The sequence below is a fragment of the Arachis duranensis genome, chromosome 10 (assembly GCF_000817695.3).
Source record: "Arachis duranensis cultivar V14167 chromosome 10, aradu.V14167.gnm2.J7QH, whole genome shotgun sequence".
Taxonomy (NCBI): Eukaryota; Viridiplantae; Streptophyta; class Magnoliopsida; order Fabales; family Fabaceae; genus Arachis; species Arachis duranensis.
Genome location: NC_029781.3, coordinates 104925253 through 104948518, shown reverse-complemented (window position 1 = coordinate 104948518; position 23266 = coordinate 104925253). Strand labels below are relative to the sequence as shown.

The following is a 23266-nucleotide window of genomic DNA, read 5'->3' as shown; positions in this document are numbered from 1 at the left end:
TCAACACGTTCTCATCAACCAAACAACAGCTCACATTTTTTCAGAAACGAACAAATTAAAAATCAGAAAAAAAAATTACCTGAGGATCACGAGAGCGAACAACTTGAGCGTTGTAGAATTTGTTGGTGAGTCGAATCATGAAGCAGCCAAGCGCCTCGTCGCAATGGAAGCTGCCGTTGTGTGTGCCGACGCGAACGCACACGCGCTTGAACGGCGCGTAAGCGTCGGAATGCTCGGAAAGAATAGAACTGGTTGAACTTGTTGCTGCCATTCGAAAGAAGTGAGAGTGAGAGTGAGAGCGGAAGCTGAACAAGTTTCTGAGAAATGGCGTTGTTGCCACCAACATGCTATGTTTTACACAAAAGAGAATGAAACCTTCATTTCATTACTACCACTATTTCAACCTAACTAAAACCCTTGCCCTAGCTTTCATAATAGCAGTAACTAGTAACTTTCAATTGTTAGGGTTTAACCAACAGTTCTCAGTATTTCAAGAAGAATGGATAAAATTACACATAAATTTTCATTGAGTGAATAAATATATTTTTTTATTTTTTAATGACTTATTAGTATACATTAATATTAAATTATTGAATTTATTAAATTTGAATTAAAAAATTTATAAATGATTTAGATTTTTTTTTCTTTTCTAAAAAGTGGATATGGATCAAGAAAAATAATTTATAAATAATTGCTAGGACTATGTTTGAAGTAAATTTTGGATAAAAAAATGAAAATTTTAAATTATTTGTAAATCTTTTTTTATTATTAAATTTAATAAATTTAATAATTTATTATTTAATTTTAATTGTGTTATCAAAAGAGTCATGTCACACCATGTATATAGTTATTTGGCAATTATTATTGCCAAAAAAAGTTAGTCAGACCACAAAATAACTTGATATTAATATACACAGATGACTCATTAAAAAAATTGAAGTGTACATCTATCTATACTAAAAATTTCATATTTACTTCTATCTTTTGTCCATTTTTTTCTAATTTTAAAATTTTAAGTGAATAGTATTTGCTTTTTTTTATTTTTGTTGTTAATTGACTATTAATATAATAAGTTATGAAATTAAATTAAATCAATATTAAATTAAAAATTTTGAATCCTTTAAAGTTTTTCTTAATTTTAAGATTTAAAATTTAAAGACTAAGGTACTTATGTTATTTATTTTTTATTTTTTAATAAAATTGTATTTATCCAATTATTTAAAAATGAAGTTAATCAATTCATCAACCAAGCCCAACCCAATTTTATGAATTAAGTTGGGTTGAAATCCATTATTTTGTGGGTTGGATTATGTACCTAAAAATAAAAAAATACACTCAAATAACATTCATTTACTAAACTAAGTTGGATTAGTCTAACTTATTACTTTGCTTAAAAAAAACAAGTGTTTGAGTTTTGTTTATTGTGTAGTTTGTTAACTAGCCACAAATATTTAAATAGAATTCTCACCACCTCTTATAGAACAAGGCCGAAGAAAAAAAAAAAGAAAGAAAAAGGAGTTTGCAAAAATATCTGAAATCCAGAAACGTGCAAATATAAAACAATGAATAAATTATGTGTTATTATCGTTTATTTATGAGCATTTTTTGTCCTTTAACTGTGAGCTACTAATGTAATTTGTTGCTGACTTTATTTTCCGAAACATTGTCTAAGCCATGCTCTATAAATATATAGTCTTTGACTTAATTATAAGAAATCAAGTCATCAAATCGAAAAAGGTTAAGTAATTAATCATTACTATGATGTCATATACTCAAAGAAAATTAAAACCTTGCATTGATCTTGTTATAACTTTTATAATCTTAAAATTCTAACTTTGTAATAGCCAACTAATAAGCATTGATCAATGCCATCTCCATTCATGAAAATGATCAAACCAATTTAATTACCTGCCGGCATAACGTTTTTCTCTATGTCACTTTTTTGTTAGCATCTTCGTACAAATATATGCTTAGTTCTATTCTTTGGTTTGACCCTCATCTATATATGCAGAACCAATTTGAAGCCATTTCTTAGTCTCTTATATATCATTTGGCATTCTAATTATAATAATAATAATAATTTTAAAGGTCTCTAAATTCTGATTTTGAGTTAGGCAAGAATGGTTGGTAGCTTCCATGTTAGCATTCTTGTACATTTGTTGTTCATAGCAATAACAACACTTGTGTTAGTTTGGTTGCTACACTTCCGTGAAGGTGTTGCTTTCAATTCTTCAAACAAAGCCAAGATTTTTAATGTGAGTTTGTTCAATTCAAGCAATGATCAATTTTTGTTTATGTATTTATTTATTTATATGATTTTTTATTTGAATTAATGCATGCATATGTCTGACTAATAATTCCTTTTTTATTTTTTTTTTGGTCTTTAAAATGTGTAGCTACATCCACTTCTAATGACAATTGGATTTGTTTTAGTTAGTGGAGAAGGTAAGCAAAGCTATATTTTGATTATTTTCTATATTATAACTAATAATTTAGAAAAAAAACCTTTTAGCCTATAACTTATTATTATTATTATTATTATTATTATTATTATTATTATTATTATTAGGTTAAATTACACAGTTGATCCCTACACTTTTAGTAAAATTATAAATTGGTCCCTACACTTTAAAAATTTGTAGTTGAGTCCCTAAAAAGAATTAAAATTTATAATTTAGTCCCTGCCTGTCAAAAAGTGTTGATTTAACAGAATATTCTTAAAATATGCTGAGAACATTCTGTTAAGATAGAAAATATGTTAAGAATATTCTGTTAAATCAAATACTTTTTGAACAACGGAGACTAAATTGCAAATTTTAATTATCTTTAAGAATTACAAACTTTTAAAGTGTAGGGACTAATTTGCAATTTCATTATTGAAAGTGTAGGACCAACTGTGTAATTTAACCTTTATTATTATTATTATTATTATTGTGATACATTTATATTATTACTTGCAACAGCTATCATGATATACAAATCTGCACCTGGAAAACAAAGATCATTGAAGGTGGTTCACTTATTATTGCATCTGGTAGCTCTAGCAACTGGAATTTTAGGAATTGTCACAGTTTTCAAATTCAAGAAAGAGGAGGGCCTTCCTAACATGTATACATTACACTCATGGCTAGGCATCTCAGCTATCTGCTCTTTCGGTTTGCAGGTAATAATAATAAATATATAAATTTATTTATGGTAAATTTTATTTTTCACCAAAGATATTTAACAATTTTAATTATCAGATTAATTTTTAACTTTTTACTCAGTTAGGCTTCATTTAAACTTATAAAATCTGCCAATGATCTAGTAATCCAATAATATTAGATCGAATAAACTTCGATATTATATGTGAATTGAGATTGAATAGATGTAACTAAAAAAAAATTAACTTAAGAGGTGAGAGTTGTTTTATATTTATAAATTATTTAGAGATTATATCTTTAAAAGATGTAAACTTTGTAATATAATTTGTCTATAAAAATCTGACTAATTTGATAATTAAATTTTGTTAAAGGATTTAGCTAAAAAGTGTAACAATGGAAAGCTTTTAAGTTTTTAATATATCAAGTGCATTGGAAATGTAGAAAAACTTCATTTTCAATAATTGTTGATTAACTGGTAGCCAAAACATTTTTTTTATAATACTTTTAAAGTGTGCTCTTAGAATATAGGTTAGCGAAATTGTTTGTTAAAAAACTAAAAGTATGTTTGATTTGTATTTGTATTTTTTTTTATTTTCATTATTTTCTGTTCAAAGTTTTGTAAAAAAAAAAAGTAAAGTAAAAGAGCCTATTATTTTCAATGGTTTTTCTCTTTCATAAATTTTTAAAAATAAAAAAGTTCAACTAAAAAATATTCAAAAATTGATTTCGAATACAACTATTTATTAGTGAACTAATTAATTATAAACACTTTTAAGATAGCGTTTCGAAGAGAGATAGAAATTAAAAGACTGACACTGAAAAACAAAAGAGACAGAGACTGAGTATTTTGTTTGGTGTAAAGTGGGAGAGAGAAATTGAAACAAGAATGAAATTCTAATTTAATTTGTACAATGGATAAAGTTGGAATTAATTAATTGAAATGAGAGTATTTTAAGTATAAAATATTATTAAAGTTTCAACCTCTGTCTCTAAAAATTTCAGTCTCCTATATTTTTATATTTTGAAAGTATTAAAATATTGAAATTTTAAAAATATAAACAAAAATTTTAGTACCAATATATGATATAGACAAAAATTTTAGAGATATAGACAGAAATTTTAATACTATAACCAACAAATATGATATTGAGTTTCACTCTTTCAATCTCTATTTCAATACCTCAAAATAAACATAAATTCTTTTTTATTTCAGTATATTTTGGGATTCTTTGCCTACTTCTTCCCTGGAGCAGAAATGTACACAAGAGCATCACTATTACCATGGCACAGGTTTATTGGAATGGTCATCTTCTTGCTTTCAGTTGGCACAGCTCTATTGGGTTTGACTCAATATTTTCAGTTTCTGGGACTTTTTCGCAGCCAAGAAGCATTAATAGTCAACTTCACTGGCCTATTACTCTTCCTATTTTCTGTCTTTGTTGCCCTTTCTAGAATTCTTCCTAGATATTCATAAATAGGTTACAATAATTACTTTTTGTCAATTTAATTTGAAATTCTATTACCCTAATATCAATAAGTTCATTTTGATTGCTCATGTTCCTTCCACCAAAAAATCTCAAGTACATTATTCTTTTTTTTTTTTACCATCCATAATTCAAATATATGGAATTTTATTGGAGTTATAAGCTGAAAAAAGAAAAAATTGAGATGGACAACGGATATTAACATGGGAGAAAAAGAAAATGCTCAGAATTTTTGGACAGACAATTAATTTAATTTTTTACTTAAAAAAATACTTAATCTGAATTGTTAGATGTGAGTTAATCCGGGCTGTTCACATTCATAGATAAATTAATTAAAAATTAAAATTATGTAAATGTCATAAATTAAATTTGATTACATGCATTTTTGTTTGACTCTTTATTTATTTTTAATTTTTTTAATGTAAATCAAATTAATTAGATTTGTTTTAGTACGTATATATTGCACTTAGGGTTGGAAGTGAGTCGAGCTGATTCCAGCTAGACAAAGCTCAAGTTTGGTTCACGAAAATTAAGTTTGGCTCACGATTTGACTCATTAACAATCGAGTCTATTTCGTAAGCTCAAACTCGACTCAACAAAAGCTCATGAGTTGGCTCGAGCTCACGAGTTAGCTCAAATAATAGGAACATAATCTATAATTTTATATCAATAAATTATAAGTTATATATATTAAAAAATATTAAAACAAAATAATATATTGTCTATCTATCAATTATAAATTTTTTACTTGTGTTACATCAAAATTATATATAAAAAATGACTATAAAATTTTAAACAATTAAGAACATTAATATATATGTAAAATTATATATTACTATTTTATATGTATACATATATATTAAATTATTAATATACGTATCCTATATGCATTTAATCTATACTTTTAATATTATATATATAATTGAGCCAGCTCACGAGTTAATGAGCTGAATTTATCCAAACTCAAACTCGTCTCATTTAATTTATGAGCTCAAATTCAAGTTCAAGCTCAGCTCACTAGCTCATGAATTCAGCTTATCAAACTATTAATAAATTGAGCTCGAGCTGGCTCATGAGCGGGTTTGATTCATTTCCAGCCCTAATTATACCAGTAATTACATTGAAAATTTGATTCAATTTAAAAAAAGGTCAAACAAGACATTTATGTATTAAATTTAATTTAAGATATTTACATAATTTTAATTTTCAATTAATTTATCTATATAATTTATTCATATTTTAATGATCGAAATATAATTACTATTTTATAAATCAATGTAAGTATGTTTGTGAATTTTAGAGACTAAATTAAACTAATTGAAATTTCAATAAATAAATTGCGAGATGAGTAAAAGTTTAGTGATTAAATTGAGCGAATTTGCAAAATGATATATAAACATTAACAGAGTATTTATTTGAGCATCATTAAGTCAATAAAAGAAATTTAATAAATTTTTTCATTTTTTATTTTTAATACATTTAACAAATTTTTAATAATAAAAATAAAAATATTAAAAAAACAAAAGAAATCTTTTTTAAAAAATTATAATCTACATCTTTTAAAACAAAATAACTCAAAAAAAGATATTCAAACAAGCCCTGAATACTTTGAGAGCGGGGCTTATCCAAATGAGTATTACCAGTTTACCACTGCACACTGACCATGGCGCTCATTCCCTCTTCTTCCTGCGCTTTTCCCAAGATCCACACTGCTTTCTGCTTTAACAACCTTCCCAGTTATCAAGGCAGAGTCCGCATCTTCTGTAGCAAGAGAACCGGCAAACAGCGGTACCCTTCCGAGAAGAAGCAGCTCAGAACCAAGCACAAACACCTCCTTTCCGGTTCCAAGGTCACTAACAAGTTCGAGGGCACATGGAGGCTATTCAAGCTCCTCGTTCCACTCGATCAAGACCCTGGCAAGGACTTTTTAGACATTTCCGATGCCCTTCTCCAACAAATTGCTAAGGTTCTCAAGTTCCCGGTAATTAACTAACTACTCTTTTTACTTCTCTTTCAATTCCGCAACATTTTTTTTAATTTTTCTGTGGAGTGTTTATTTTTTTTTCGAATGGTGTGTCAGGTTGCTTCGTTGTTGCCACGAGAAGCTTTCTCGGTTGTTAGGAAGTCCTTTGATGCTCGCAAGGTATGTAACGGTAACATTCATCTGCCTCATCACAGTTATGATTTGTGGTGTACACTTTGCATGATTGATTTTAAAATTAGGAGGAATATTTTTCTTTTTACCTGAAGTTTGCATAGCTTTTTGTTCATTTTTTTTTTAAATTTATTTGCCTTGTGCTAATTTAGAACTTTTGGTTATGGAGGCTTTGGTGCATGATATGAAACCACTCTTAGACTTATTTAGGGTGCGCTTGATTCTGATTATTCGGAAAGCAATTTTACATTAAACTCGTGTCCTTAGAAATGCTTAGATTTCTCAGAATTAAGATTTTGATTATTGGTTGTAGTCCAGTTTCGTTGTTTCTGCTACCGCTGGCTCAAGTTGCCTTGCTTCATATAAAATTTACACAAAAATGTGAGAAGTGAGAACTGATTTTTTTTTGTCAGTTAAAAGAAAAAAGAAAAGCTGAGTTTTTGTGAAAAGAAGCAAACCAAAGGCCCCTTTAATCTATGTCTGGTGTGACTGAGTACAATCTTGAATTACATTAAAAAATTAGATAGGTAAATTCGTTGGTTTAAGTTTCAATTATTTGGTTTTGACATGTAATTATATGTATGCTGGATAGTGTGTACGTGGAATTCATCCGTGCATATGTGATGTTCATAACTTTTGAAGTAGTTCATTGCTCATACTTTTGCATGTTACAAGTAAAACAAGGTTTTTAAAATTGCTTTAGAAGCTATCACTTCATCATCTTATTTGTTTTGTTGATGCTCTTTCAGAGAGTCAAGGAGCCCAAATTTGTGCATACTGTTGATGTGGATGTTGAAAGACTCATCAGCCTGCAACCTCGAACTCGCGACTTCATCTCTCGGTTGGAGCCCAAGGTCGGCCTTGTGGAACACATGCAAGACCGAAAAGATTGTGGTGATTTGATAAGTATCGTACGTGACTATAAAGAGACTGCAGTGAAAGGGGAAAATGGACATAGCATTTTATCAGGGGAGTTGCACCAGATCAAAGTTTCTAGAAAGCCTAAAATTGCGGTAGTGGGTGGTGGGCCTTCTGGCCTATTTGCTACTCTTGTTCTTGCAGAGCTCGGTGCAGATGTTACTCTAATAGAAAGAGGGCAACCAGTAGAAAAAAGAGGGCGTGATATTGGTGCTCTTGTAGTTCGTCGAATTCTAGAGTTGGAAAGTAACTTCTGCTTCGGAGAGGTTGTTCTATGCATTTTTATTTATTTCTTTAAATGATGGTTTATTATCTCAGTAAATAGATATTTCATTCATGATTGCTCCATTGATCACATTTTACTTGGTTATATTCTTGCACAGTCTTGTTGCTACAATTTGATTGTTTTTCATGACAGCCAATAGGCAGGAATTTTATCCTGACATGTTACTAGTGTTTTTGGAAATTATGTGCACCCTTGTAATGCTCATGTTGGTCGCAACTTGTAAGAGATTAAACAATACATCTGAAAATCATAAGTGGGATATAACTACTGGTATTTGGTTATCTCTGTTAATTTTCCGTGATTCTTGCATTTTTTTCATTATTCAACTAGTCTTTCTACTATGTGATTTATTGTGTGTTTTACCTTTTCATTTATTAAGCACTTATGTTTGGCAGGGTGGTGCAGGTACTTGGAGTGATGGAAAATTGGTAACTAGAATAGGACGTAACACTGGCAGTGTTCTTGCGGTTAGTTCCCATGCTGTGCACTTGTAAACTCGTTATGCACGCTCTCTTAATTTGGGATAAATCTTTGAATTCTTTCTGTCTCATTATTTTAATTTTTTTATTTTTCCAACTTCTATGCCATTAGTTACTCAATAGTTGAAAGGTTTTTTCCATTTTAGATTATGAGAACTCTAGTGCATTTTGGAGCTCCAGAACAGATATTGATCGATGGAAAGCCTCATTTGGGAACAGATAGGCTGGTTCCATTACTTCGCAACTTTAGGAGACATCTGCAAGATTTGGGTGTGAGTTCCAACCACTTCTTTCGATTGAGAATAAACTCTTATGTAAATTATGTAGATGTACTTTCCCAGGTTCCCTTTCTGAAGTTGTCTTCATTTTGGTCAACTGCTGCCTTTTTGTTTCAGGTCACCATCAAGTTTGGGACAAGGGTAGATGATATAGTTATAAAAGACGGACATGCTCAGGGGGTTACAGTGTCAGAATCAGCTGATAAATTACGGTTAAGAAGCCAGAAGATGGAATATGATGCAGTTGTTCTGGCTGTTGGTCATTCTGCTCGTGATATATATCAAATGCTTCTTTCCCATAACGTGGAATTGATACCAAAAGATTTTGCTGTGAGTTTCTGTAGACATCTTCTTATAAGTATATATTTCAATTTATTAAAATTTTGATACGACTTTGTTATATTCCCGATGCTTCTCTGTTTTCTTATCCATCTGTAACATTATATGCCCTTCTGGCAAATTTGAGGCGTCTTTCTAGAAGAATAAAATCATCTTATATTTTGGTGTTTGCTTTTACGATTGTTATCGTCATGATTCCTTACAGGTTGGGCTACGGATTGAGCATCCTCAAGAACTAATAAATAGCATTCAGGTTTGAATCTAGTCAAAATTGTTTTGGCGCCCTTGTGTTTTTTTAAATTTATTTATATTTTAAATTTTTTTGGTTGAATTCCTTTGCAATGGCATGTCAGATGAATTTGCAAGATAATTTACATTAATTTGGTCTAGTGAAATAGGTTTAACAAGTTTGCCAAACTATGACATCTCAATTGATGGTATGATTCACCAGATTCTCCCTAAAAAGCCATTTTCTCTTCCCCCAAAAAAATTATGGATGGAAATCAGCGGAACTGAATTCTACTTTTTTTAAAAAAGTAAAAATAACCAGTTTACATGTTTATAAATATTCCATATTACATGCAACTCTCTATGTCTTCCTTGATTCTGTCTAGAGTTTGACAGATCATCCATCGAAGCATTCTCTTCTTTGCCACATCAAACTTATGCTAAACTCGTCTATGTTAAATTTATTGCAAAGTGTTACATAGTCGGTCTCAATTCCCAAATCCGAATGAAATAGAACGGTTGTTTTAGGTTGTCAACAACCAATGTAAAAACTTGGCCAAATCTCTATGACAAGGAACTCTTATTAGTTATTACTAAATGATTGGTAATTAATTAATTATTGCATTTTTTTTTATTTTATACCCATACTTAGCTACAAGTACTGATAAGATATATGTCCTTTTGGATCCTAATGAATAAAATTAAACAAAAAATCCATACAAAGTAATATATAGTACTTTAGAACTATTAATTGGTGGAAAAATGAGATGGTAAATATTTATTTTATTTGTTTACATTTGAAACTGTTTATTACAACTAATTTATTTATTTATCAAGATTATGATCCATGCAAATTTATCCATTTAAATTTGTAGTATTCTGAATTGGCATCTGAGGTTGCTCGTGGACGTGGTAAAGTTCCTGTGGCTGATTACAAAGTTGCCAACTATATTGAGAAAGAGGATTTACGTGAATCATATGATCCAATGGTAGCAAATCGTAGTTGCTACTCTTTCTGCATGTGTCCCGGTGGGCAGGTATGCATTCTCCTTTACTTCTATCATATTACTTGGAGTATGATTTCTTTTCTGCATTGATTCCATGCAAATAAAGGTGCATGGCATGTCATGTTTGTTCCTATCTAGTGATGGCATGACAAAAATTAGTTAATTATTTTCAAACAATAGGGGATAGCATATTTGGTTGTAATGGATGCATTAGTTGTTTGGAGCACTTAACAATAGGGTATAATGTATGTAGCAGACTTAGTAAACTGTGAAATGTTGGAACTTATAGGTTGTTCTCACCAGCACAGATCCATCAGAAATGTGCATCAATGGCATGTCATTCTCTCGGCGGGCATCTAGGTGGGCAAATGCTGCACTTGTGGTGACAGTCACAATGAAGGATTTTGAAGCTTTGAATTACTATGGTCCTCTTGCAGGGGTTGAATTTCAGGTAGTTATATCTATTTATGTAATCTGAGTTTTTTCTTCTTATTCTTTTAAATACTTAAACAAAAAGTTTGTTTCATTATAATTTTTCAGGTATTTTTAATTATCAAAAACAACTTTCTTGCCTATTGTTTATAATAAATATAATCCCTAGTGCAAAGTTTTAACTATTTAATCAGTTAAGTACAGAATATCTATAGTCTGCATATCTAGAAATTTGGCGGCATCTATTTTTATCTAATATTTCTATTATTTAGAGAGAGTTTGAACGCAAAGCTGCTATGATGGGCGGAGGAAATTTTATAGTGCCCGTGCAGACAGCTACAGACTTTCTCAACAAGTTGTCAGGTAAAAATGATCGATTATATTTACTACCTTTTTTTTAACTCTTACTCTCTCAGGTTTTCAGCTATTAAATTAGCTTAGCTTAGAATTACTTTTGTGCCAGGATCTTCTCTACCCCCATCAAGTTATCGTTTGGGTGTGAAGGCAGCAAATCTTCATCAGCTATTTCCGGATCATATAACTGAAGCTTTGCAAAATTCACTAGCGAAATTTGACAAGGAGGTTTGTGACTTTCATGCTCTTACTAATCTAGTATCCACTGAATTTAATAAAATTATCTAACAGCATTACTTATTCCATGATATTCATTTAGTTAATTTAATTTTTCAAATTTCCAAACCTTTCAGTTACCAGGATTTATCTGCAAGGAGGCTCTACTTCATGGTGTAGAGGTAATAAAATTCTTATGATATTCCCTAACTCCTACTTCATTCTGCAACCATTAATTAAAACTTCTGTATGAAGCCCATTACTGTTGTGATTTTATATAATTGTTGCTGATTTGCGCTGAACAATGTTTCATTCCAGACTAGGACCAGTTCTCCGATTCAGATTCCTCGTGATATTCTCTCTTATGAAAGCACTTCAGTAAAAGGACTGTATCCGGTCGGTGAAGGAGCAGGTTATGCCGGTGGAATTGTTAGTGCAGCAGTTGATGGAATGCATGCTGGTTTCGCTGTAGCAAAACAATTAAGCTTATTTCACGGTGATCTCGAGTCTGTTCTCGGAAAGATTCAGAGTTTTGGGTTTGTCAAGTACTAGAATAGATCCAACTTTTTGAGGATTTAACTATTCTTCATGGCAGCGACACTGTCTCGAAATGCGTATTCTGTTTCTTGTTGGTTGTGCTTGCTTGCTGTGGATGGTGGAAGTAGAAGAGGTATGCGGTGCTTTAACAGTTTAACTCTCCCTTTTGTTTTCATCTCCTTTCAGTGTTTTTAGTTTGCCATGGAAGATGCATGAGATTACTTGCACATTTCATTAAAATTTCTCATCTACCAGGGATGGTAACTTTCAGTGTTCATTGCAAATTTGCACTTGCAGTTTTCTCCACAGTGATCATGAGTTGGGCACCATACATGTTCAAATGGTGCTTTGAGGTTGGAGCTTTTAACAAGGAACTGCATTTTGGTGATCACAAGCTTCACAAAACATTTATGTAGCTAGAAACATAGAATGTGTAAATGATATTCAGAGACGGTGCTGACTCTACTTGTCTGCCGCCACGGCCATTGGAAGTTGCAGAGCTTTCACTGCTTACCTTCGCCATAGAATGAGGAAGAAAAGGATACAGTGATGGTAGTAAAAGTGATTGAAAGTTGTATTTTGGTTTTTTATCTTTTATGTCCTTACGGAACCAAAAGAAAGCAGTGAGTTGATGGAGCTTTTAAAATAAGAACATTGAATGTCCTGTGATGTCTTAACTCTTAACCGTTGAAGATGATAACTTATGGTTCGGTCAAAACCTCTTTTTAAATAAAAAATAAACGATGAAAGATTGGCTACATTTTTGTTACAAAATCTCATGGGGTTATCCAAAAAGTTCCCAAAACTAGTCTACAACTCATAATTTTGAGAGTTGACTTTTCCGTATATATAAAACAATAAACAAGCAATGCCACTACGCCAGGGGAAGGATAAAAAAAGTAAAAAGCGCCGTTGCCGGGGATCGAACCCGGGTCACCCGCGTGACAGGCGGGAATACTCACCACTATACTACAACGACTTTATTGAGATAGTGTTCTTATTTGTGATATATGAATGCTATTTCTGTTTCCATCCCCATTTCAATTTCAGACTCCTCCTTTCCACTCACACACTACACTTGCGAGTTGCGACTGTAAGGAAGCCTTCAAAGGACGCTAAGAAGAACAAGGACAAGTAGTATGCCTGTGCTGAGGTGAGCTCATTCATGCTCTCAAATGTTTCATTCTAATTTCTGTTTGAAGATTTTCAATCATGCAATTGCGGCAATGCCATGGCGGTAATGGCAGGTTTAGGTTGCATTTTTTTGTTTTTTAAAATTTGAGGGTTATTTTGGTAATTTGGAAAACCCAGAACAGATATCACCTTTTCACAGAATCCCCTGTGGCGCTGCTGGAAGAACCACCGGCGGCGCGCCACCATCCGGCTCCAACTCTCCCGTTCTCTCTGCTGCTGGAGGCGCAGTTCGAAGCTATCGCCGAGACGGACGCGCCATCTCCTACGCAGCTCCAGTCTGTTCCCTTTTTTCTGGTTCGTTCCTTTCTTTCTTCTTTTTTGTCTCTCAGTTTGTTAGTTTCTTCCTTTCTCTGAAATTATGAACCTCTCTTCTTCCATCCCTTATTTCAATTTACATAGGTTCATTATGACTTGATGTTATGTTTATTTGTTGAATTTGCTGAATTAACTGCAGGCCTTATGAGTTATGAGTAGAAAATTGCTTATATTGATTAGATTTTATAATTCATTTCAAGGAGCTATTTTATTGCGTTGCACGGTGTCTTGCAGTATATGATTCTCACCCAAATAAACATGACACAAACTCTATAATTAAGCATGCACATAGGTCATTTCGGCTATTTTGTAAAGTGGAGAAGAATCAAGAATAGGACACTTTTCAATTTTTTTAAATAATTGATTGATGTGCTTAACTTTAGTTATATATATGGTGCAGTAACTCAATGTGTTGCTACTTGCCCAAGTCATGTTAAACAATGCAGCAAAACTAATGAAGGGAATATGTATTTCCCTTCTCAAATGCTGTAAAAGTATGTCCCAGCTCAAGCAAATACAGACCCCGATATGTACTGTGGGTTTACAGCAAGACAGGCACACCCTGAACAAGCTCATGGCCTTTTGCGTCCACTCATCTGTTGGAGACTTTCACTATGCACACAGAATCTTCAACCATATCCACGAGCCTAGTTTGTTTGTATACAATATCATGATCAAAGCACTTGTGAAAAGGGGTAGTTTTAGAGAGGCCGTATCTCTCTTTGGGCGAATGAGGTATGATGCCATGTCACCGGATAATTATACGTATCCTTATGTTTTGAAGGCTATTGGTTGCATTGGAGAGGTTCATGAAGGGGAGAAGGTTCATGCCTTTGTGGTCAAGACTGAACTGGAGTCTGATCCATATGTTTGTAACTCACTGATGGATATGTATGCTGAATTGGGTAAAGTTGGTTGTTTCAAACAGCTATTTGATGAAATGCTTGAGAGAGACACAGTTTCTTGGAACATCATGATTGCAGGATATGCAAGGTGTGGGAAATTCCAAGATGCTATTGATGTTTTTCAGCAAATGCAAAAAGAAAGCAATGAGAAGCCTAATGAAGCCACAGTTGTAGGTACTCTGGCAGCTTGTTCAGCATTGAAAAATATCAAAGTTGGCATGGAAACTCATAATTATATTAAAAAAGAACTAGATTTAACGGCCAAAATAGGGAATGCATTGTTAGATATGTATTGTAAGTGTGGGTGTTTGAGTGAAGCACAGAAAATTTTTTATGAGATGCCAGGAAAAAATGTGAATTGCTGGACTACTATGGTAGCTGGGTATGTAAATTGCGGTCAGCTGGATGAAGCTCGAGCTTTGTTTGAGAGAAGCCCCTCTCGGGATATTGTTCTTTGGACTGCTATGATTAATGGGTATGTGCAATTTAATCGTTTTGACGAGGCAATTGCATTATTTCAGGAGATGCAAAACATAGGAATCAACCCAGACAAGTTCATTTTGGTCAGTCTCCTTACTGGTTGTGCTCAATTGGGGGCTCTAGAGCAAGGCAAGTGGATTCATAATTACATAGATGAGAGCAGAATCAAAGTCGATGCCGTGGTTGGTACTGCACTGATTGAAATGTATGCTAAATGTGGTTATATAGAGAAATCTTTGGAGGTTTTTTACGGATTGAGGCAAAAGGATACTGCGACATGGACTTCAATTATTTATGGGCTTGCCATGAATGGTAGGGCAAGCAAAGCTCTTGAGCTATTTGAAGCAATGGTAACATTTGGGGCAAGACCGGATGGGATTACCTTTATTGCTGTGTTGAGTGCATGTTGTCATGGAGGATTGGTAGAAGAAGGCCGTAAATATTTTCATTCCATGAAAAGAATATATCTTGTTGAGCCAAAATTAGTACACTACGGGTGTTTCGTTGACCTTCTTGGTAGAGCTGGACTATTAGATGAAGCGGAGGAGTTGATAAAGAAGTTTCCAGATCAAAACAGTGAGATGATAGCTCCACTTTATGGTGCTTTGCTAAGTGCCTGCAGACTTCATGGCAATATCGATATGGGTGAAAGGCTTGCTATGGCACTAGCAAAAGTTAAATCTAGTGATTCGAGTCTTCATACACTTCTTGCTAACATTTATGCTTATGCTGACAAATGGGAAGATGTGAGCAAGGTGAGAAGTAAGATGAAAGACATGGGAATAAAGAAGGTTCCAGGATGTAGTGCTATTGAGGTCAATGGGAACAAGGGTACAGCGTGGTCGCTTTCCCATTTTACAGCCAATAGTGGTCTTCCTACATGAGATAGCTAATCAGCAATTCGTCTGATAACCTATAAACGTGTGGGTAATTTTGCTCAAATGATCTTCATGTGTAAAATTGTTAAATTTTTTGCTCTTAAATCCCACAAGTGAGTTGCACATTGAATATTGAATTCATATAATGCTACAAAAATATGCAATTATGTAAGCTCTTGTCTGCATTCTGTGTATGGAGTGCTAAAACAATGCTTAAAGTCATAGGAAAATCTGATCATGTCAGAAAAGTGCCAGGTTTTAATGTTGGCTTTTTCTATATATCACTCTTCTTTCATGGATCACCCCATTTCCAAATATAAGGTCATAGAATCAGCTAAATTCATCCCCAGTTCCTCTTTGGCTTTATCAGACAGATATCCAAGAGTCCTCTCTTTAATCAGACTATATCGATTGATTGTCAGGCATATTTTCATCATCTTCTCTGTTCTGTAATGAATGTGCCATGTCAGAGTAGTTAGTTGATCTAAGTAAACTAGATATTCAAATGATCTTTCAGAATCTCATAATTTTCTTAAATCTGCATTTGAATCTGAAAGATGCTATTCTTTTTTGGTGTTGAAGTATATTATGCATAAGAGTGCTGTGTATGCATGCCTTGATGATAGTTGATGCTTTTTCTAAGGTGTTTCAAATCTCTTATTTATTTTATTTTCTAAGCTGGCCTTCATACCAGATGGAGTCAATTATATATAGACAGGAAGATCCGCAGGTGTAATAAAATATAATCAAAATTAGAAGGATTACATGAACTCTTATTTGCTTCTGTGAATTTTATTGTGAAGATGCACACAACTACCAATGATGTCATTTACTCATTATTGAGTTAACATTGATAAAGTATGCTTGCTTTATATGTATAGAAGTTAGGGATATTATTCTTGTTGTTGTCACAAATAGAAACTTTAATGTGAATGAATGCTTCTGCAGAATTTGTTTTGAATTAGGAACTTGTTTGATGCAGAGATCTGTCTAGGAATCTAAAGTTGCTTTTAGTACATAGAGAATTGGATTTACTAAAACAAAAAATATCATAACAAGGACAAAAAACAAAGTTCTATTGGATTCAATCGAATTGAATGGTAAGAAAAAGATTGAATATGACCGTGAAAAGACATCCATAGACATAATGGAATTTTTTAAAATGTGTTCCTCTTTAATGTTTGTCTTCTAACAGATATATTTAATTAAAATTCTTAAAATAAAAAAATACAGCCATATTTTAACAGGTGTAATAATTCATCGAGTATAATTTTCACACATGATCAATTTAACATTGTACATTACTTTTAGAGTATTAAAAAAAAATTAGTGCCTAAGAAATAAATAGATAAATTATAACAATATTACCTGTATATTAAAAATTATTTATCTATATAAATATAAATTAAATGAGTTAAATAATATATGTATTTATATATAGATATATAATATTTAAATCAGTTTTTTTAGTATACAAATAGTATTTTTAGATAAATTATTTTTTTATTTTTTTTAAAGATTAAAGATAAATTTTCATTTTTTAAAATGCTAGCAACTAATTTATTTTAGGTGAAAACTCAGGTGAAGTCGATTTCACGGGAAATTGATATCTGAGAGCCGTTAGGTGAAAATTTAGTCAAATCAGTCAAATCATCTAACGGTTCTTAAATATCAACTTCACATGAAGTCGAGTGTACCTGAGTTTCCACCTTTATTTTATCGAGCTCTATTTAAGGGTCTGGCCAATGGGTTGCTGCATATATAAGGTGAGATTCGAACCTCCGATACTTACTTAAGCGGGCGAGTGAGCTGACCACTCGACCCGATTATCATGCTCTTTATTTAAGGGGAGTAGAAATGGCTCCATCAAAACGCAGGTTGAAGGTGCGTTTCGTTTGCAAGAGCTTAACCCCTGAATTAAACCCCAGTTGATACAACACAAGACGCAGCCAAATACAGAGTCAGTTCCCTCCAATTTCCATTCACCGAAACAATGAAAGCCTTCACTTCAACACTCAGATCCATGAGAAGAACCCTACACTCACCACAACCGCCATCAATAACCGTCTTCCATCGCTTCTTCTCCGCGCAACCGCACGCCGAAACCGAAACTGAAACCGATTCCAACTCGGTCTTCGACAGTTCCCACTTCGACCTCCCACAGGAGAAGACAGAGCGTGAGAGTGGGCCCACGTGGGACCATAAGTACAGGACACGTGCGGACCAGTTGGTGTTCGGCGGAGAGGGCCCCAACGGGAAGCTTAAGCTCAAGGAAGAGGAGGACGAGAGGCGGCGCAGGGTTCTCGCGAAGGTTCTGCTCGAGGCGGCTGTCGATGGAAGAAGAGACGATGAGGAAGAAGATTCCAAGGGTTTGGGAGTGGTGAAGGAAGAGGACCAGAAATCGTTATCGGTTGGAATCATTGGTGCCCCCAATGCCGGCAAGTCTGCACTCACTAATTATATGGTTCGTTTTCTAATTTTCTTTTAATCTTTTTCGTAATTCTTTGTATTTGTTGAATTCAAATTAGTTGGAAATTAGGGTGAAGAAAAAGAGTATAGGTCATCTATGGATTTATGTGGCTGGTTACTGGAGACTAATTTTAAGAGATATATGTAGATTTTACGGGTCATGTTTAGGGATTTCATTTCTCATGACTAGGGAGTAATATGCTCTAATAAGTTGTATTCTTACCAAAGAAGTTTGAGAGTTTACGCAGAAAATCATGATGTGAAGGAGTTGGTCAGTTTTATCAGTCAAGGAGTTGGTTAGTTAATTGAAGTCCAGTTCATTTTTTGGCACATATAGTGTGATACTGTGATATATCGATATATATTGATAGTATTGTATACAGCCAGTATTTGTTTTGGTAACGGGGATGTTGTTGGCTGAAATAAAATGCATAGCACGTGGACTTGAGCTGTTTGGAGGTGCATAAAGGGACAAGCATGCCTGTTTATGATTTATTGAGATGTCTTTTCAAACTTACAATCTTTCTTTTATTTGAAGATGTGCTTATCAATTTCTGCGATTCTATGCTATGACTGAATTTCTCTAGCAAAGGAGAGAGTCTGAGTCGGTAATTTTGTTAATTACCCTAGTCTGGTTTGATTACACTATTCAAATTTCAATTTACGTCGCTAAAGCAATGTTGCAAACCATTGGTTATCATTTGCCTTTAGTTAAGCTTATGTTGCCATATTAGTATAGTAAGTAGCCCATTTACTGGGTTTGAACTGCTAGTCTAGTTTTTTCAAAAAGTAGTTGTTGATACATATTGGATTGTTTTAGAATTGCTTCTAGCATCTTCCATTGTCAGCAATCTCAGCAAAAGATTTCTGAATGTGTTGTATTGTTTTGCTCATTTATTGTAGGTTGGGACAAAGGTTGCAGCTGTGTCACGGAAGACAAACACAACAACTCATGAAGTTGTCGGAGTGTTGACAAAAGGGGATACCCAAATTGTGAGTAGTTTGCTTGATTAGTTTCTGCTTGGATGTTGTGAAAGGGATAATGTGAGGTTACTATCCAGCATGTTGCATGAAGGGATGGGTTATTATACTCTAGAACATATATATATTTTGATGAGTTTCATTTCTTAATGCATTTTTTCTTTTTATCGGGTACTCATAGTCATATAATATTTTATTTGCAGTGCTTTTTTGATACACCAGGGCTTATGTTAAATTGCAGTGGATATCCTTATAGGGATGTCAAGGTTCGGGTGGAAAGTGCATGGAGTTCAGTCAATCTCTATGAAGTACTCATAGTTATTTTTGATGTTCACAGACATATTACCAGGTAATAACTCTTACCATTTTATTGATGTTGGAGGAAAGATATAGCCTTGAATCTCAGAAAGTTATGATATTAATAGTATCTTGTCTTGTTATTATATTAATATATCCTGTAGTTAGTCTTAGCCATAGATTCACTATATAAATTTTTATCTTCATATAAATGAACCAGGAAGTCTATCATCAGTTTCTATTATGAACCAAGCAAACCCACAAAATACTCTACATATAGTTCCACATGGGATATACGGCTCTTCCAATCTCAACCCTGGAAGTCTTCTATACATTGTTGCTTTATTGAACTAACACTACAAATGCAATCTGCTTTCATATTTATGCCTCTTCACATTTTTCTCATTAGGTTCACGTTCTAAAGTGCATATTTTGTTTTGTTACTTTTGTTGTCGAAGACTTCATCCCTTTCCTTTTGTTATTCTATCAATGCAGGCCTGATACAAGAGTAGTAAAATTAATTAAGCGTATGGGAGCTCGAATGGTTCCAAATCAAAGGCGTGTTTTGTGTATGAACAAGATTGATTTAGTAGAGAAAAAGAAAGACTTGTTGAAGGTTGTGGAAGAATTTAAAGATCTTCCTGGATATGAGAGGTACAGATTTTTGTATAAAGACTAGAGGAGATGTTGGGTTTTAGTATCATAGTAGAGTTTCTACGTTTTATGCAAATTGACTTTCGTCCTCAAGCTAGCTTCTAATTTCACTTCTCTATTATTTAGGCATTTTATGATATCCGGACTGAAGGGGGCTGGAGTAAAAGATTTAACTCAATACCTGATGGAGCAGGCATGTATTTTTCTCTACATCTGCTATATATTAAGTTGTTAACCATATCAAATGATTTCCTTCATTCCATTTTTGGAAATTAATTTTGGAGTATGAAAGGCAAGATTGCTGCACTTGGATAAAAGTTTTATCGTATATGCATTCTTGTTTCTTCTGAAAACACTTCTAGAATTTCTAGCGATATCTCTTTGATATGACGCTTCAAAACCTTACTGAGTTTTTAATTGTTTCCTTTGCTTAGGCGGTTGAACGACCCTGGGATGAAGATCCTTTCACCATGAGTGAGGAAGTTATGAAGATGATAGCTTTAGAAGTTGTGCGGGAAAGATTATTGGACCATGTACATCAGGTAATTATTGGATTCCTATATATGTGAGTTTGCTGCCTCTGTAGCAAAACAACCTTTTTTCTTTGTGGCTGGGTTCAGAACATTTAAAATTTGTAGCTGGCCTCTTTCCTCACAAAAGTTTGGTGAGGCCGGAGTAAAAAAAGATGACCCATTCGGACCATGACATTTAACCCATAGAAGTTTTCCTAGTTCCATCTGCTGGCTGTTCTGTAGCTCCATTCATTTATGTTTATTAAACATTAGTGCCATAACATGGACCCAATACATAAAATAACAATTAAACCAAAAAAAAAAAATCCTCAAACTATTCTCATATTCTAAAGACTAAAGTAGTAAAGTACCATATAGAGTCAGGTAGTAGTGTTAGAATCTTGATATTGATTAAAACCTTCTCTCGATGTTAGGAAATTCCCTACGATATTGAACATCATTTGATTGACTGGAAAGAGTTACGAGATGGTTCTCTCAGGATTGAGCAACACTTCATTACTAACAAACTAAGCCAACGCAAGATTCTCGTGGGGAAGAATGGCTCAAAGATTGGGTAAATTCTTTCTTCACCCTTTCTTTCATGTAACTTTGCAAATTTCAATATTATCAATTTACAAGTTTCTTATTGTAGAACCACTAAATGTAGTGATTCTAGTTCAATCAAAGCATATGGGCATATGGCAAAAACTGGTTCCCAATTTAATCTCCGCTCTCAGGCACCTATTCTCCTTGTGCAAATGCATGCTCGAAATTTGTTTCTCCTCCCTGCTTCTTCCTTGTTGAAGTTCCATTAAAAATTTGAGCATCATTAAAGTCTGCAAACTTCTTTTTAGATGCTTATTCATGTTTCTTTCATACAGGAGAATAGGAATTGAGGCCAATGAAGAGCTAAGGTCCATTTTCAAAAAGCAGGTGCATCTAATTCTCCAGGTTAAGCTTAAATAATGAACCAGACATAAATAGATTTGATGTTGAAACTGTGCCTTAGCTGCCACATCATTCTATGCCGCTTGTAAAATGCGGAAGGAGTTGCCTCACCCTGACTTTCAAAGTACAGAGCTTACAAAACCATGCCTGATGTATCGGTGATCATGGACAAAAACCATTGCCATGAAGAAACAGGATGAGAAATTGAGAAGCAAAATGGTGATCATGCACAAACTGTGTATGTCATTATATATGGCTGCCAATTCATTATTACGTTTGTAGTGCTCATGAGTCAGGAATTTAAAAAGAAATTTCCATCTTTCATCGTTTATTGTATACATGTTTCATCTCAAAAATACAACTAGGGTATTTGGTCTAGTTGTACTGTGGCCTTTGGGTACCCTCCAATGCCCCTTTTATTTACCCTATCCACTTTGTGAGACAGCACTGTTTTATTGTATAATAATGATTTGTACAGAAATTTTGATGATAATTTTTTGGTTGTCCATGTCATATTTCCCTCTGTAGTTCTTGACAAGGGAAATCGCAGTTTGTTTATATGAGAAAATCCAATCTAACCAAATTATAAATTTAATTTTGGTTTTGTTTGTTTGGGTTCGGTTTTCGATTTGAAATTTACAAATATAAAATTTGTAAGTCTAGAACTAGCAATTTTTGTGTTTTTTGGTCAGCACTTAACCATAAAAAAAATGAATGATTTCTCACTATTAGATGTAATCTCACACTATTAAAAATATTATTGATGGTTAATCAAAATTGTCGACTCCCTAACATTCCTCATATAAAATATACTACATTATAATAATGTAGAAAATGAACCCAAATTCTATTGCACTCTTAGTTTTGTAACAATTATATTCTCGTTCAGTCATTCACCTCTTTACATTAAACCACACCTTAAAAAATAGTTCAGTAATAATAACAAGTTAATAAACTATGCTGCGGTGCGTCATTCTGCTAGATTCTCCTTGCGTGTAGAAGACGGGGGGAGGCCCGGGTCAGGCCCGGGCCCAAGCCCTGGCAAAACGTTGTAGCAGTTACGAGCAAGGTTGATACAGTCGAGCCAGTGGAGTATCTCAGCATTGGGATCCCTCTCAACCACAACATCGGAAACCGTGAGCTGCACCTTCCCGTTGTAGCACCCGATCCTGCCCCTCACCCTCGCCACCACCCCAACCCTAACCTCGGCGGCAAACCTGGCGGACGAATCTGCAATGAGGCGGAGGTCGTCGGGGCGGCGGCGGCGAGCTAGGTAGGGTGAAGTCATGTGGTTGAGCCAGAGGATGCAGGGGACGGAGGCGGTGCCGTCGTCGATGAGAAAGCGGAGGAACTTGTGTGGCTTGTGGTCGCGGAGTGTAACAGTCCCAAGTGTCTCTGCGCGAGAGAGAGGGATGCCTCTGCGAGAGAACGTAGGTTCTGAAACCGAAGAAGAAGAAGAAGAAGGGGTTTGGGTGAGAGAGAGAAGATCGAATGCGAGCAGCTTCACGTAGCTGTTGTACACTGGGTTTTGCATTTTCTGATTTTTTGTTTTCTCTTGTTTTTTTGGGAGGGTGGCTTGTTGACTACGCTTGAAATTTTAATACTTTTGCAACCTAACCAATTTGTTGTTTCTATTGCCGTCTTTAACCTTGGGTATTACACTGTTTTACTACGCAATGATTTGGTAAAATATTTGTGTAAAAGAATTTAATCAATAAGGTTTAGCTAACTAGTTTTAGGTCAAGAGTTTAATCAATAATGTTGAATAATCTTGTTT

General features: G+C 33.8%; 5 protein-coding genes and 1 non-coding gene across 9 annotated transcripts in view; 3 read left to right on the top strand and 3 right to left on the bottom strand.

Moving 5' to 3' along the window:
• Positions 1–463, bottom strand: part of LOC107471810 (uncharacterized) — a 5282-nt gene extending 4819 nt beyond the window's left edge. Inside the window, exon 1 of the mRNA XM_016091303.3 lies at positions 80–463. Coding sequence (XP_015946789.1) covers positions 80–346 — 267 coding nt within the window. The 5' untranslated portion in view covers positions 347–463. The remainder of the gene's footprint in view (positions 1–79) is intronic.
• Positions 464–6281: 5818 nt separating this feature from the next.
• LOC107472011 (uncharacterized) lies at positions 6282–12718 on the top strand. Of its 2 annotated transcripts, none has more exons than XM_021132951.2 (14): positions 6282–6608; positions 6708–6770; positions 7532–7966; positions 8382–8453; positions 8612–8737; positions 8861–9073; positions 9288–9335; positions 10186–10347; positions 10607–10768; positions 11022–11112; positions 11213–11331; positions 11457–11501; positions 11638–11989; positions 12112–12718. In XM_021132951.2, the coding sequence occupies exons 1-13, from the start codon at positions 6291–6293 to the stop codon at positions 11869–11871; spliced, it is 2088 nt and encodes a 695-aa protein (XP_020988610.1). In that variant the 5' UTR covers positions 6282–6290; the 3' UTR covers positions 11872–11989; positions 12112–12718. The 2 variants fall into 2 exon arrangements, with proteins under 2 accessions (XP_020988610.1, XP_015947069.1); XM_016091583.3 differs by having other exon boundaries at positions 12154–12625.
• Positions 12719–12763: 45 nt separating this feature from the next.
• TRNAD-GUC (transfer RNA aspartic acid (anticodon GUC)) lies at positions 12764–12835 on the bottom strand. The gene has a single exon. It is a non-coding gene; the product is annotated as a tRNA-Asp (tRNA).
• A 113-nt stretch (positions 12836–12948) lies between these two features.
• On the top strand, positions 12949–15800 carry LOC107472016 (pentatricopeptide repeat-containing protein At1g31430). 3 transcript variants are annotated; one of them, XM_052255023.1, is made up of 3 exons: positions 12949–13009; positions 13173–13344; positions 13766–15800. In XM_052255023.1, exon 3 carries the CDS (start codon positions 13796–13798, stop codon positions 15632–15634), a length of 1839 nt encoding a protein of 612 aa, XP_052110983.1. In that variant the 5' UTR covers positions 12949–13009; positions 13173–13344; positions 13766–13795; the 3' UTR covers positions 15635–15800. The 3 variants fall into 3 exon arrangements, with proteins under 3 accessions (XP_052110983.1, XP_052110984.1, XP_015947075.1); XM_052255024.1 differs by having other exon boundaries at positions 12995–13009; positions 13168–13344; XM_016091589.3 differs by lacking the exon at positions 12949–13009 and having other exon boundaries at positions 13074–13344.
• Positions 15801–17505: 1705 nt separating this feature from the next.
• Positions 17506–21982, top strand: LOC107472015 (GTP-binding protein ERG). The gene is made up of 8 exons (XM_016091588.3): positions 17506–18092; positions 19001–19090; positions 19282–19427; positions 19871–20029; positions 20156–20222; positions 20464–20571; positions 20976–21115; positions 21423–21982. Exons 1-8 carry the CDS (start codon positions 17622–17624, stop codon positions 21505–21507), a joined length of 1266 nt encoding a protein of 421 aa, XP_015947074.1. The 5' UTR covers positions 17506–17621; the 3' UTR covers positions 21508–21982.
• Positions 21983–22317: 335 nt separating this feature from the next.
• Positions 22318–23087, bottom strand: LOC107471755 (CST complex subunit STN1). Its single transcript, XM_016091245.3, has one exon. The coding sequence runs from the start codon at positions 23021–23023 to the stop codon at positions 22460–22462; it is 564 nt and encodes a 187-aa protein (XP_015946731.1). The 5' UTR covers positions 23024–23087; the 3' UTR covers positions 22318–22459.
• Positions 23088–23266: the final 179 nt, after the last annotated feature.

Excerpts from the sequence above, each read along its gene's own strand:
- LOC107472016 (XM_052255023.1), top strand. The coding sequence starts at position 13,796 with ATGTTAAACAATGCAGCAAAACTAATGAAGGGAATATGTATTTCCCTT.
- LOC107471755 (XM_016091245.3), bottom strand. The coding sequence starts at position 23,023 with ATGCAAAACCCAGTGTACAACAGCTACGTGAAGCTGCTCGCATTCGAT.
- LOC107472011 (XM_021132951.2), top strand. The coding sequence starts at position 6,291 with ATGGCGCTCATTCCCTCTTCTTCCTGCGCTTTTCCCAAGATCCACACT. Across the intron at positions 6,609-6,707 it reads CTAAGGTTCTCAAGTTCCCG|GTTGCTTCGTTGTTGCCACG; the intron begins GTAATTAACTAA and ends ATGGTGTGTCAG. Across the intron at positions 8,454-8,611 it reads ACACTGGCAGTGTTCTTGCG|ATTATGAGAACTCTAGTGCA; the intron begins GTTAGTTCCCAT and ends TTTCCATTTTAG.
- LOC107472015 (XM_016091588.3), top strand. The coding sequence starts at position 17,622 with ATGAAAGCCTTCACTTCAACACTCAGATCCATGAGAAGAACCCTACAC. Across the intron at positions 19,091-19,281 it reads CAAAAGGGGATACCCAAATT|TGCTTTTTTGATACACCAGG; the intron begins GTGAGTAGTTTG and ends TTTTATTTGCAG. Across the intron at positions 20,223-20,463 it reads CTCAATACCTGATGGAGCAG|GCGGTTGAACGACCCTGGGA; the intron begins GCATGTATTTTT and ends TCCTTTGCTTAG.